This window comes from Mesocricetus auratus, unplaced genomic scaffold (assembly GCF_017639785.1).
Source record: "Mesocricetus auratus isolate SY011 unplaced genomic scaffold, BCM_Maur_2.0 Super-Scaffold_100007, whole genome shotgun sequence".
NCBI lineage: Eukaryota > Metazoa > Chordata > Mammalia > Rodentia > Cricetidae > Mesocricetus > Mesocricetus auratus.
In genome coordinates, this window is record NW_024429191.1 from 64,525,722 (window position 1) to 64,540,369 (window position 14,648).

Below are 14,648 nucleotides of genomic sequence, written 5' to 3' on the forward strand. Positions count from 1 at the left end.
AACCCACACAGGCCACAACTGCTCAAGCATTTGTGTAGTGTATATAAACAACTGCATTTGCTTATGGCAGGCCATGCTCAAGCATTGGGATATGTGGAATTATGGTTTTTAAGATCTTTAAAAAAAAAAAAAAAAGAGGCTGGGCGTTGGTGGCGCATGCCTTTAATACCAGCACTCAGGAGGCAGAGGCAGGAGAATCTCTCAGAATTCGAGACCAGCCCGGTCTACAAGAGCTAGTTCCAGGACAGCCTCCAAAGCCACAGAGAAACCCTGTCTTGAAAAAAACAAAAAACAAACAAACAAACAAAAAGACCAAAGAAAAAAGATCTTAACGTAAGATCAAGAAGCACTTAATATTCATTTATGACTGTCTTGAGATTAAAAACAAAGGGGGCCACACATTGGTGGCACACACCTTTAGTCCCAGTACTCAGGAGGCAGAGGCAGGCAAATCTCTGTGAGTTCAAGGACAAGCTGATCTACAGACAGGTTCTAAAGCTACACAAAGAAACCCTGTGTCAAAAAACCAAAAAATAAAAAATAAAAAATAAAAAGAGGGACCATAGATTCTGAATTTCCACAAACTTAAATTTGCTTTTATTCTATTCATACAATGTCCACAGGCTAAACACATGCTACTTACTGTTCAACTATCTCTCAACCCCAATCATCAGTATTTGTAAAGGTACCTTTCTGACACATCAGGATGTGGCTGAGTGGGAAGTGAGGCCAACTCCCCTGACATTCCTGCTGCCTGCAGAGATGATGACTGCTGTCCTCCTAGCTGGCCACTCTGAACTGTACTTGCTTGTGCAGACATGGATCCTGAACCACTAGTGTTCATACTGCCAAAGGGTGGAAATGAAGGCAGTTTATTTGATGATACTCCACTACTCATATTGGAAGATGATGAAGATGAAGTTGTGGTCAAAGTTGAATTAGCTGTGGCAACTGAAGTAGATATGGCAACACCTGAAGTCATTGTCATAGTGCTACTTGCCGCAGATGCTAAGGTGGCAGATGGAGTATTAGCGTTTCCAGTATTTGTCATCTGAGGTGCAGTAAGCAAAGACTGATTTGTAGGGGCAACTAAATTTGGCTGGGAGAGCAGAGAGCTGTCCAACGGCTGAGAAGCAAGATATGGACCTAAAGAACAAAAACGGGTATTTAATTCTTGATTTCACTGACTTATTTTTATTCTACTAAAGAAATAACAATTTAGCTGATACTTTCATGGCAATTATCTTCCCTTACTACAGTGTAACATGTACTATCTTTGGTTTCTGGGAGAAAATAGAAAGCAACAAGTTTAAAAGGGAACTATAAAAGTAAACCTGCATTTTCATTCAAATTTAAGATAATCAATATGAAAATGTAAGAAAATTCTATTTCCTGGGCAAAATTAGATGTAAACAAAGGCTGACAAGATGGCTCAGTGATTAAGTTAATCCCCAGGAAGCACATGGTGGAAAGAGAGAACCAAAGCTGCGAGTAGCTTTCTGACTTCCACTGATTCAGGGGCATATACCCACCATACTCATGTGAATAGATGTTAATAAAAAATCAGAATACATCAACATGCACGACAGCAGTATGTAACAATTTTTTTTATCAAATCACTGCAAGTGTTAATTAAATCACAAGGTGAAGAAATACTGTCCAGATTGATAGAACTAAAATTTAAAAATGGAGGAATAGTACCACGAGGCTCAACTTACAAAAATGTCTAATTAAGTTCAGTAATTTGGTATTACATCGCTTTAGATTAAATGTAAAGGAAGTTCACTAGTATTTAATTTAAAAGTACAAAAAGGTTTCAAATAACAGTCATTCTCTTAGCTACAATAAGGCTTTTTCTGGAGTTGCATAGTGGACTTAAAGATTACATGCATCTGAATTATTAACAAATCACAGATCTTGAAGTGCATAAAACATCAGACCCCACAAAAGTAGCAGAAAATACTTTGGAATCCATAATGTCTACTTGACAGAATGCCCACATAGGAAGCAAACAGAATTTCTATGTGGACAGTCAGAAGTACATATTTAACTTTGAAACCACAGCCTTTGCCACATCTACTCAGTTCTGACTTTACAGGACAAAAGCAGGCAGAGACAGCGTGTTTGAAAAAATGGAGATGGCTACATGACACTAGGATATTATTTACAAAAACAGATGATGAACCAGGCCACAATGCTCACACTACTATTATAGAATGAATACAAATTTATTACCTAAATCATATCTGCAGACTTGTGCATAAAGCTTGAGCTTAGAAAATGTTTCATTGTTACTATCAGCTGCCTGAGAAAACCATTCTGTTACAAACTTTTCTGAAAGCTTCTTTGATGCAGTAGCTCCCACTTTCATGATCCCATCCGTCAACAGTCGAGAAATAGGTCTGTGTTGGCCCAATCGACAGGACTACAAATACAAAAGACAGACTCAGGGAATCTATTATACTATTAATGTACAAATATTAAATTAAAGTACTCAATCTATTTAAAACAAGCTTTATTACTTATAATTAACAACTGAGCCAAAATACCATGGCTAAGTATGGGGACACTGGTCATTTTCTTTAGAAATTTCAAGCTGCTGTTTTGCACATCCCTCCCCTCCATACACAAAGGGTTGTGGGAACATGGGGGTCCTGGAAATGGTGGCAGTGGCAGTAGACATTCTGGCTTTATGCCGAGCTCAAACGTGCCTTGTTCCAGAGGCAAGAGATCCGTAACCAAGTATTGCTTAGCTTAGCCCATGGCAATCCCGATAGCAATAAAGGTTGGTTACAGATGATTTAAGGTTGGGGTGTCCGACGACGGGCAACCTGTGGGGAAGACCCCTCCCACCTAAGACAGGGATTCAAGGTCCCCCAAAGACGGGAAAGGGAGGGTGACCCTACTTGACCTAAGCCAGGAGTGCCTCATTTGAAAATAAAAAGGGGTAAATTGTGGGAACGCCAGACCTTGAGCAGAGACCCACTTCCCCTTCTGCCTGGGAGTAGGCAGCTGTAGACAATGTTTAGTAAAAACATGTTTACTAAAAACAATACAATAAGTTCCTGGAAAAGGCCTTCCCACGGAAACCGCCCTGACCTCGACCTTGTCCAAAGACTAACCGCACCTTCAAAAACCCACACACATCCACCTCTGGGGTCAGAGCAGAACCAGCCAGGGGAGAGGAGAGAGCAGAAGCTTCTCTGGTGGGAGCTTTTCTTAGGAGGTTTTCTTGAACCTTTTTGGAGCCTGTTTAAAGTTTTCTTTATATCGTTGAACGAGTCTCTGTGTTGTCAATCCCCGACACCCTCCGCACGTTCTCGGACACAGGCCGCGCAGCAGACGCGACAAAGGGTCTCAGGCAGCCTAAGCTGGTCTCAAACTTGCTATGTAGCTGAGGATGACCAAGAATTTCTGATCTTCCTGCCTTCATCTCCCAAATTCTGGGATAACAAGCATATACCACCATCCCTAGTAATACATTTTTTTCCAACATATGGTCTCACTGTGTAGCCCAGACAGGCCTGGAGACTCTCCTGTTTCAACTACCTAAGTACATGAGTTACAGGTATGTACCACCACACCCAAAATACCAAGGGTTACTTTAAATAGAATACAGATGCCCTTGGTGGATCCCTCCAATACTATGTTTGTGACCCATGGTACACATATCTAACAAAGACTAGCAAAAATGTGGCAGAATATAGTTCCCTGGTAAGACAACAGACAAAACTAGCATTCTTCATCAGCCAGTAGAATTTGCCAGTATATTTTAAACAAAGAAATATAAATTATAAAATACATACCTCATATATTGCAGTAAGATCTCTAAAAAAGCTTTTGGCTCCATTTAACAAAGCTTCATTCTCTGGACAGAGTACAACATAGGCTATATCTCTTTGAGATCCATATGGTTCCAGCATAAGTTTCTCCCAGTAAGGGAGAGCAAATGGAGAAAGCACCAGAAAATCGTAATCATAACCCAACAAAAACGTGGGAATTGGCAGTGGTTCTGGAGATTCATCAGTTCCTGAGTAATAAAGAAGGAAATTAGGAAAAAGCCAATTCATGTCATCTTGCAAAGATAATAAAGAGATTATTGGGAAAATATTAATGACAGAAACATGTAAAGCTAGCAATGACATATTTTCAAAATTAAAAATATCCTTGAGTGGTCATTTAAAAATATTTACTGCTAAACCACCCATTGGTGATGCATGTCTTTGATGCCAGTACTCGGGAAGCAGAGGCAAGTAGATCTCTGTGAGTTCAAGGCCAACCTGATCTATAAAGTGAGTTCCAGGCCAGGCTCCAAAAACAATACAGAAAAACCCTGTCTTGGAAAAAGAAAAAAGAAAACAAACACACACACACACACACACACACACACACACACATTGCTATTTTGTTTAAGGCAGTTGTTCTATAGCCCAGTCAGATCGAACTGGTAGCAAGCCTCCTTCCCTCAGCCAGTTAAATGCTGGGGTTATAGGCACAAATCATCATGCCTGTCATTAATTAATTTAAAAATAAACTTATTTATAATATGATAATTTGTTTACCATAAAAAGTAGACTTATGAGAAAAATCATTAAGATATACTATATAGCATTGTATACATATCAACTATACTATATTTTATTACTTAAAACTTGACTAAAATGGTAAATCAAGTTAAAGGTTCTTACCACAGAATATTTTTAGATAAAGAAAATGACAATTTACCTCATTTAAAAATGAATAAAGGAAGCCGGGCGTTGGTGGCGCACGCCTTTAATCCCAGCACTTGGGAGGCAGAGGCAGGCGGATCTCTGTGAGTTCGAGGCCAGCCTGGTCTACAAGAGCTAGTTCCAGGACAGCCTCCAAAGCCACAGAGAAACCCTGTCTGGAAAAAGAAAAAAAGAAAAAAAGAAAAAAAAAAGAATAAAGGACATGAACCATGAACAAAGACAAAAAATTAAAAATATCTCTTTTTAATTGCTCTCTTTAAAGAAAGCAACTTAAAATGAATACTAGGAAATAACTGCAGCACTACATTCTAGGTACTCTCCAAAGCTCTCTGTACATTTCTGTATAAACAATTCTCAGAAATACCATATCAGCAGACACTGTTATTAAACTCATTTTAATCACAAGCAACAAGAATGGAAAAGGTAAACAACTTGTCCTAGAGGATAAAAGTCGTTACTGCAGGAATCTGAACCCTGGAAACCCACCTGCAGTCTCAAATTACAGTGAAATAACTGTTCTTTCATTCAACCACCAGACAATCTACTGGCAAGTTTGAGCAATAAACATTTTAAACTACACATATGCTTTTAAGTCAAGTATACATGAATCACCAAAAAATAGTTGGAACGATAATGATGAAAATAAGCTATGTCTATAAATAGTGTATTATTAAAATACATATACAAACAACATATACAATTACATATAAAAATGATGTAGATGACCATTTAAAAAGGAAAAGAAGATAGTTATGGATGTGTTAACAGAAGTAATCTCCAAAATCAGGTGTAGAATTAAATCTCTATACTGTGTTGTAGAATATTATTTTAAGGTGTGTTACATTAGTTTATGCTGTGGAACATTTGTTTAATGATGCAAAGATGTGTTGCATTCTTCTACGTTGCATTTGCTTAACTCTGTGAAGCTGTGTCACTTTGCCTGTCTAAAACACCTGATAAAGCGCTGAAAGGTCAATAGCAAAACAGGAGAGGGATAGGCAGGGTTGGCAGGCAGAGAGAAGAAATAGGAGATAAGAAAGCAATAAAGAGGAAGGAGCAAGAAAAGAAGAAGAGAATGTTAAGGGCCAGGCAGCCAGCCAGCCACAAAGTAAGAGTAATATACAAAAGTAAGAAAAAGGAAAAAGCCCAGAGGCAAAAGGTAGATGGGATAAGTTAAAAGCTGGCAAGAAAGAAGCCAAGCTAAGGCCAGGCACTCATAAGTAATAAGAACCCTCCATATGAATTTATTTGAGGGCTGGGTGGAGGACACCCAAAAAAGCAAAAGAGTAAAAATCAAACAACAAACAACAATGATGTTGGTTTTGAAAAGAATGTGGAGTTTATACTACAAAGTATCGCTAATCTGAAGTTTTCATGGAGTATCAATTTATGATATTGAAATCATTCATCCATTAATAAAAAGCCTGCTACTGTATACAATGCACTCTAAACCACACACAGAAATTGAAGATTTTAAGGCTAACAGCTATTAATCCAGGAGCAGGGGATGTGTTTGGTACTTGCCCATTATGTGTGAGGGCCTGGGTTCAAACCCCAACACTACACATAATACAACCAGCTATTGTTCCAAACACACTTCATAAGTGGTATTTCAGAAACAGTTAAAACAGTCTCCTCTATCACAAGTGACCATAGTCAACCATATACCTACTCAGAGTATTCAGTCAACCACTACTTTATTGTTAACTGTAACTTCCTTATTGTTCAAACTTTTTATGACAAAACTCTTGTGTTTTTAAAAATCAGCATTATTAGACTCTAATATCTGATCCCAACCTGTCCATCTCATTCAATTTAGAACTCAAGTCTCTTGGAGATTTGCAAAAATCATCTTAGCAACATGATCCTTTCTTCACATAAAATCACACTAGATGTCAAATGTGTACAAATAGCACAGCTACTCATACTAATGTTAGAGTAAAGAACTAGGGAAACTAAATGCTACAAATGTAGAAAGGCATGCTAGAATTAGAACTAGACCATGGTGTCCTTAAATGTTTAATTAAAAAGAAAATATTTAAAAACTAATGTGCTCATTCTAGTTGGGCACATACCCGAGAACAGATATACAATCAGTCAGTATCTATTACAATATATAACTTACCATAAGAGCCTCGGCCAGCCATTTTATGAAATTGTTGCCAAGTGAGAGGACCCTGAACTCCCCAAGGCCTCACTGTTCTTTTTTTCTGAATAGCATCTTGAAGAACTGGCTGAAGAGAGAGGAGCATTCGAAGTATATCCTGGGAACACTGCACACTCACGTCTATAATCATTTTTAAAAAGAAAAAGAGTAGTAATTGTTATTGGTGAGATAAACATATCAGAAATTTTAGCTGTTTATTATAAAGAACAATAAACATTTGGTTACACAGCAAACTATATAAAACCCTTCAAGAGTCAGATGTGGTGACACATGTCTGTATAACCTGAATTCAGGAAGCTGAGACAGGAAGGTTCTAAGTTTGAGGCTAGCCTCTTAAAGTTAGCAAAACTCCCCCGGCCCCCCCAAAAAAAGGAAGGAAGGAAGGAAGGAAGGAAGGAAGGAAGGAAGGAAGGAAGGAAGGAAGGAAGGAAGGAAAGAAGGAAGGAAGGACGGACAGACAAGATTCTGATGGGTAAGGATGCCTTAGGAGGAGCAAACTCTTAACAAGCATGCAGTGCCAAGATCAGCACCCAGATAAACACAAAACAGAGAGTCTTCCAGGGAGCAGGAAAACACTGGAAAGTAACTCTTCATAAAATATATTTTATTCAATTAATCAATTTGTATTTATTTTAGTTGTTCCCAGTACATCCTTGAAATGAAATGAGTTATAAATCATTTCTCTTAAGTTTACCACTATGATAAAATGGCAAGGAAAAACTAGTTTTAATGATGAATTAATCTGAGAAAACACCGACTATAACACCACCAAAAGACAGGGCTGAGAATGTAACAATGGTGCACCAAGACTGAATAGCAGCACAAGCACTGGCTTCAACCTGCGGGAATGGGTGTGAACATGTGGCTCATAAATGTTAAACAGCTATAGAAAAATACTACTAAATGACACTGATATTATTATTCTGGCCAGTAATTTTGCCTGATCATACTATTACATAAAATCATTCAGCTTTAATTATTATCACATCCTATCTTATTGTTGGTGGCTTTAAATTTCTGTAACTTAATTCCAAATACATGCTTAATAACAATTTTGAGCTAAGCATGGCAATAATTCCAGCATTGAAGAAACTAAGGAAAGATTGATGCAAGTAGCAGATCAGCCTGGGCTACATAGAAAGACCCTGTCCCAAAACAAAACAAAAAAATTACCTATACTGTTACATGCATAATCGAATATTATTTGGTCTGCCTAACATGGAATATCGACTAATATAATAATATAGTAATAATGGGGGAGCATTAGAAAGCACCCAAGTTCAAGCCCCAGCACTTACATCAGGCAGCTTACAAACACCTGTAACTATAGTTCCTAAAGATCTGGTCTCTGCAGGAACCTGTACCCCTATGCACATACATCCAGGTGTGTGCATGCGTGTACACACACACACACACACACACACACACACACATTAAAAATGAAAGTGAATCTTGAGTAACTAAAACAAAAACCAGAAAATGTCATATTATTAAGAAATAATAGTAAATGACAAATATAAAAATATAGAGTATATTTTATGCTATGCAATTAGTATAAATATTCATATGTGACTATAACAGCCTAGAAAAAGTTACCATTAGCTAGGCTGTTAATTGTAATTACAAGGGAACTTATAAAAATGACATGAAGGTGGTTCTATGGGTTCAAGGACAGCCTAATTTACAGAGTGATCTCCAAGATTGCCAGAGCTATATAAGAAACCCTGTCTTGAAAAAAAAAAAGCAAAGTCAAAAACAATAAAAACAAAAAAGTTAGTCAGGCAGTTTAGCAAGTGAAAGAACATGAGTTTGATCCTCAGGACCAACATGGAAAGGGAGAATCAAACTACACTGAGTGCACTGTAGCTTACACTGCAGCACTCAAGGCACATACACACATTCATACAAGAAAATACCAGGCTTGTTAAATCAAAATTCAGCATTTAGTTCTGGAGATCTTCAAGGCACAGAGATTTGAACTTTTAATTCTAATTAAGAGGTATTCTCACAGATAGGCTCATTGTTTTCTATCCTTAATTAATGAACATTAGATATATTATCCCTGATATTCAAATTCCTTTTAAAAATTAAAATCACTAGGTCTGGAGAGATGGCTCAGAGGTTAAGAGCACTGACTGCTCTTCCAGAGGTCATGAGTTCAATTCCCAGCAACCACATGGTGGCTCACAACCACCTGTAATGAGATCTGGTGCCCTCTTCTGATGTGTAAATGTACATGGAGGCAGGGTGTTGTGTTCGTAATAAATAAATAAGTCTTTAAAAAAAATTAAAAACGCCGGGCGGTGGTGGCGCACGCCTTTAATCCCAGCCCTTGGGAGGCAGAGGCAGGCAGATCTCTGTGAGTTCAAGGCAAGGCTGGACCGACAGCATCCAAAACAATACAGAGAAACCCTATCTCGTAAAAACAAAAAAATTAAAATCACTAAACTACTAAATCAATCAGATACAAATAAAACTATAAAGTTCTTAGAAAAAAAAACTGAAATGTCATGACCTAGTCCAGATAAACCTTTTTATATATAACACCAATATATAGGAATGAGAAGAAAAAAATGAATTAGGCTTTACCAAAATCAAAACAACTGAAGATGGGTTAGTAGGTAATGGTGCTTGCCTCCACACCTAATGTCCTGAGTTTAATACCCAGAACCCACTCCACACACACACCACACACAGGCACATGCATAAAAGAAAAAAAAAGCAGGTGAAATAATTTTCAAACTATATACCAACAAAGGATTTTCATCCACAGTTCACAAAGAACTTACACAAATCAATAATAAAAAGGCAAAAATAGATAAAAAAATTTTAAAAACCACAAAAATCAAACATTAAAAGCAGGAAAAGCTGAAGGATCACAAATTTGAGGACAGCCAAGGCTGCAGGGACAGACTTCACCTGAACATTCATCCTTTTATCCCTACCCCCCCAATAAAGTAAAAGGTCTTAAGCATTCTCTAAAGATACACAAATGGATATTAAGCCTATGAAAAGACACTGAACAGCATTTATCATTAGGGAAATTCAAAGCCAAACTACAAGACATCACTTCATAACCACTAGGATGTCATCAATAAAAAAGACTGCAAGAGTTGGTGAGGTTTGAGAAAGTGGAACCATCTAATGTTAGAATTTAAAATAGTGCAAATGCTTTGAAAAATATTAGTTACATGACCCAGCAAATTTATCTAAACATAATGCAAACACAAGCTTACATCATATAAAATTATATACAAATGTTCACAGAAGCATTATTTATAATAGTCAAAAAGTGCATACAATTCAAATGTCCAAATTGTAGACTTTGGTTTTTACGAGACAGGGTTTCTCTGTATCGTTTTGGAGGCTGTCGGTCCAGCCCGGCCTCGAACTCACAGAGATCTGCCTGCCTCTGCCTCCCGAGTGCTGGGATTAAAGGCGTGCGCCACCACCGCCCGGCTGTAGACTTTTTAAAAAGTGTATCTATATCACAACAGAATATGTCATTAAAGTACTAATATATGCTTTAGGTTGGTGGTGCATGCCTTTAATCCCAGCACTCGGGAAGCAGAGGCAGGCAGATCTCTGTGAGTTAGAAGCCAGCCTACAGAGCAAGTTCCAGGACAGGTTCCAAAGCAATACTGAGAAACCCTGTCTCGAAAAAGCCTGGTCTGTAAGAGCTAGCTCCAGGACAGCCTCCAAAGGCACAGAGAAACACTGTCTTGAAAAACAAAAAACAAACAAAAAACTCTGAAAACAATCTGAGTGGAAGGAAAAAAAAAGTCAGGAGCTCAGTGGTTAAGAGCACTGGCTGCTCTTCCAGAAGACCCAGGTTCTATTCCCAGCAACCATATGGCAGCTCACAAAAGTCTGTAACTCCAGTTCCGGGGAACTCATCACCCTCACATAGACATATATGCAGGCAAAATGCCACTAATCATGAAATAAAAATAAACTAAAACATTGTTTTAAAGAAAAATCATAGAGACCACATATTATATCATTCTATTTATATACAATATCCCAAATGCACATGTATACAGACAGAACCCTAACTAGACTAATGGTTGCATACGGCTTTGAAAAAGGGACTGACAGAAATAGGGAATGTTCTAAAATTGTTTGTACTAATGGTTACAAATGTAAATACTAAATATTTGATTATATGTTTTATATAGGTAAATTACATGCTATGGTTATAAAAGTATTAAGTGATCAGGAGGTGCTATGATAGTGAACATGAAAAAACCATGAACAACTGTTTTGCTGTTGTTTTTCTGAGACAGGGTTTCTCTGTGGAGCCTTGCCTGGCTGTCATGAAACTTGCTCTGGCTTGCCTTTGCCCCCTGAGCGCTGGGAATAAAGGTGGCAACTTTTATTTATTGTCTCAAATTCTTTTTTGTTGTTGTTTGCTTTGTTTTTCGAGACAGCGTTTCTCTGTGTGGCTTTGGGGTCTATTCTGGCCCTCACTCTGTAGACCAGGCTGGTCTCAAATCACAGAGATCCACCTGCCTCTGCCCTGAGTGTCGGGACTAAAGGCATGCGCCACAACTGCCCTGCCATTGTCTCAATTCTTAAAAGCTCTCAAAATTTGACACTGAAACATAAACTGTATTCTGTAGATATTTTTTCCTCTTTTTCAGCAATCCCAGGACAACATACATGTCAGTCAATTGCTCTGCCACAATGCTACATTCTCAAACCACTGTAGACTTTTAAATTAATTTGAACAAATATCCATTATTCTGATCATGAACTAAATGACAAGCATTACTCTCAGTGTAGGAGATATGGATATACTTACAGAAATTGCATGGCATGTACTTAATAAATTCTATTCCATGAGAAAGAAATAAGCCAACACTACAAGGCAGAGGAATGGGCCCTAATGTATAAGTCCTAATTCTGCTGGTGTACATCTCAACAATGTTATATCCAGTATTTATTTGGCAAACGGGTTGTTCCCAATAAACTAATAACAAAGAGCACCACTGAAGCTACTGCGGCCATTGGAGTTAGTGACACTGGAAATCCTATGTGCTAGGCACTCACTGATTCGGTTTTATTATACTATAGGCACTTCCCTATAGTATCATGAATTAGATGAATCATGATATTGTCATTCATAATAATGAGCTCATGTGCGGTCTTCTTGCTTTATTTCACAAATTACTTTTACTATCACGATGAAAATAATTATGAGTTATGGTCTCACACATGTGTAAATCTCCAGAATTAAACAGCACCCTGAGATTTACGTGCACATGAACAACACATTTACTTCTGCTTGCTTCAGAGCTGAATTAAAGGTAATGCTTTAACTGAGTTAGTGGGTTGTTTCAGTGAATAAAGGTGCTTTCAGCTAAGTCTAACAACCTAAGTGGAAAAAAGAAAAGCAACTCCTACAAGTGTCCTCTGATTTCCATGTGTAACATGGCACCTATATACACACAATATGTAATTTAAAAAGTGACTATAATCTTCTGATTTATTCTGACCTCACCCTCAAAATACTATTGCTATAAGTCACCTTTTTGTTACACATAATTGTCTTCAATTTTAGAGCTTGATAATAGTCAACCTATACTACTGTAATTATCTTTCTATCAATAGGAATTTGGATTAACCTTCATTTCTGACTATAAATTTAGCTGTCATAGTGTCTGGAAAACAATTAAAATTTAGAATATCTTTATTGCTCTCTAAAATACCATGCCCATTGTTTTATGTATGCCTTAAATTGAACGATTTTAGTAAGCTATATAAAGATTGAATAAAATCTATTATGTTTACATGAATGAGCTCAATAAATCTTTACAATACTATCCAAGTCAAATACTAATTTTATTTCATTAGTACAAATGAAGTGACTTGAAGATATAGTTCAGTTTTAAAGCACCTGCCTAGCATACTCAAGTTCCTGGATTCAAATCCTAATCTCTCTCCTCTCTCTCTCCTCTCTCCTCTCCTCTGCCTCTCTCCCTCTCTCCCCCTCCCCCCCCCCTCTCTCTCATTAGTAATAAGTGGCAGAACTGATTCCTATCTCCAGAGTTTGATTTAGAAGATCATGGGCAGAGTGTGAAAATGTGCATTTCTAACAATGTGATAATGTCTAAAGCTGCTAGTATGGGAAATTTGACATCAGTATCAAATGACCCTGTCACTGACTCCAATTGTTCTCATCCATAACTACAAAAGCAATCACTACAAATATTCATGTTCCCTCTTTTTGTCCAAAGAAATAACATCTCTTCTTGTTGTGATAGAAATATGCCTATAACCTCTACTTGAAATGGATTGATTCTATTACTCCTCACTTATTCAATGGCTTTGTTCCTACAAGGGTGCCTTTTGTTCTGTGATAATTATTCCCTTAGAGAAAGGTTGGACTGGAGAGAGGAAGAGAGGTTCCAGTTAGATAGGAAGAATATGTTTCAGAGGTCCATCTAGTAACATAATGAGCACAGCTAGCAATAATGTACTCTGTATTTTAAATAAGCTAATTAGCTTGGTTTATTATTTCTATAATGTATCCATATGGCAAAATACCACACTGTACTCATGTGGAATATATCTGAATACACTGTACAAATATATGAAACTGCCAATTAAAAATTTTCATCTAGATAGTCATTCTCCATATACATATATGTGTGTATGTATATTAATATTATAATTATATGTTAGCCATAACATAAAATTTCTATTTTAAACCAAATGTCTCCCCAAATTATAAATTTGTTTCTCAATCCTCATAGCTACTCTAATCAGGTTGACAGAACTGATTATCAAGTTCTTCAACTACCTCCATGGTGCCACATTCAGTGTTCTTGTCACACTGTACCTTTACAAAGACATTATACATATAATCACACTCACTCAATAGTCTCATACATGAGCACCCTACTTCCTGGCTCCTTCTCAGATTCCTTCCTGATTCTCTCTCTCCTAAAACTTCTCATCCAGCTCCAGGCTTTTAAAAGGGCCCCATAAATCCCAGGGTGGCCCTGAACTTACCGTGTAGCCAGAGATGACCTTGAATTTCTGATTCTTTCCTCCACTTTCCCAGTGCTGGCATTACACATATGGACCACACCTGACATCCCATAGTATTTAATACTGATAACCCACATATAAAAGGTATTTCCAAATTCATCAGTCTTCTGAATTTAAAACTTGTACCTCCAAATATGTACGTGACCTCCTTCTATTTTTCTCCTCTGTAGTTAGCACCAACATTCACACAAACCAAGGTTAATGCTTCATCGTTTCTTATATCAGCACAATTCTGTAGGTCTATATCTCAGTCTAAACTGGAATCCACTATCACTACTTCTATTACTTTCAGTCTTTTCCAAGGTATCATCTTTCACTGACTACTATAACTGCCTTCTACCTAATTTTTCTTCTTCTACATTCACCTTCTGTCCCAGGATATTCTTTTATGCAATAGTCAGTGATTTTTTTTTCTTAAGCAAAAAACAGTGTGGTATTACTTTTCTATTAAAAATAGTTTGCACAGAATTTACAAATTCTAAGAGCATAGTCCAAAAAGTACCTGCTGCCAAGTCTAACAACTTGAGTTCAATCCCTGGATCGAGTTGGTACAAGAGAACCAACACCCTTAAGCTGTCCTCTGATCTCCAATATATGGCATGGCACACATATCCAAACATATACACGCTCACACACAAATTATGTAGTCTTGGCTATCCTGAAACTCCTTATGTAGACAAGACTGGCCTCCAACA

General features: G+C 37.5%; 1 protein-coding gene across 1 annotated transcript in view; it reads right to left on the minus strand.

Annotated features, from left to right (window-relative positions):
• The window catches only part of Med13 (mediator complex subunit 13), a 92,157-nt gene that overhangs the window by 18,847 nt on the left and 58,662 nt on the right, over positions 1–14,648 (minus strand). Inside the window, exons 17-20 of the mRNA XM_005076901.4 lie at positions 6,856–7,017; positions 3,807–4,030; positions 2,236–2,425; positions 690–1,146 (exon numbers count right to left, since the gene is read on the minus strand). Coding sequence (XP_005076958.1) covers positions 690–1,146; positions 2,236–2,425; positions 3,807–4,030; positions 6,856–7,017 — 1,033 coding nt within the window. The remainder of the gene's footprint in view (positions 1–689; positions 1,147–2,235; positions 2,426–3,806; positions 4,031–6,855; positions 7,018–14,648) is intronic.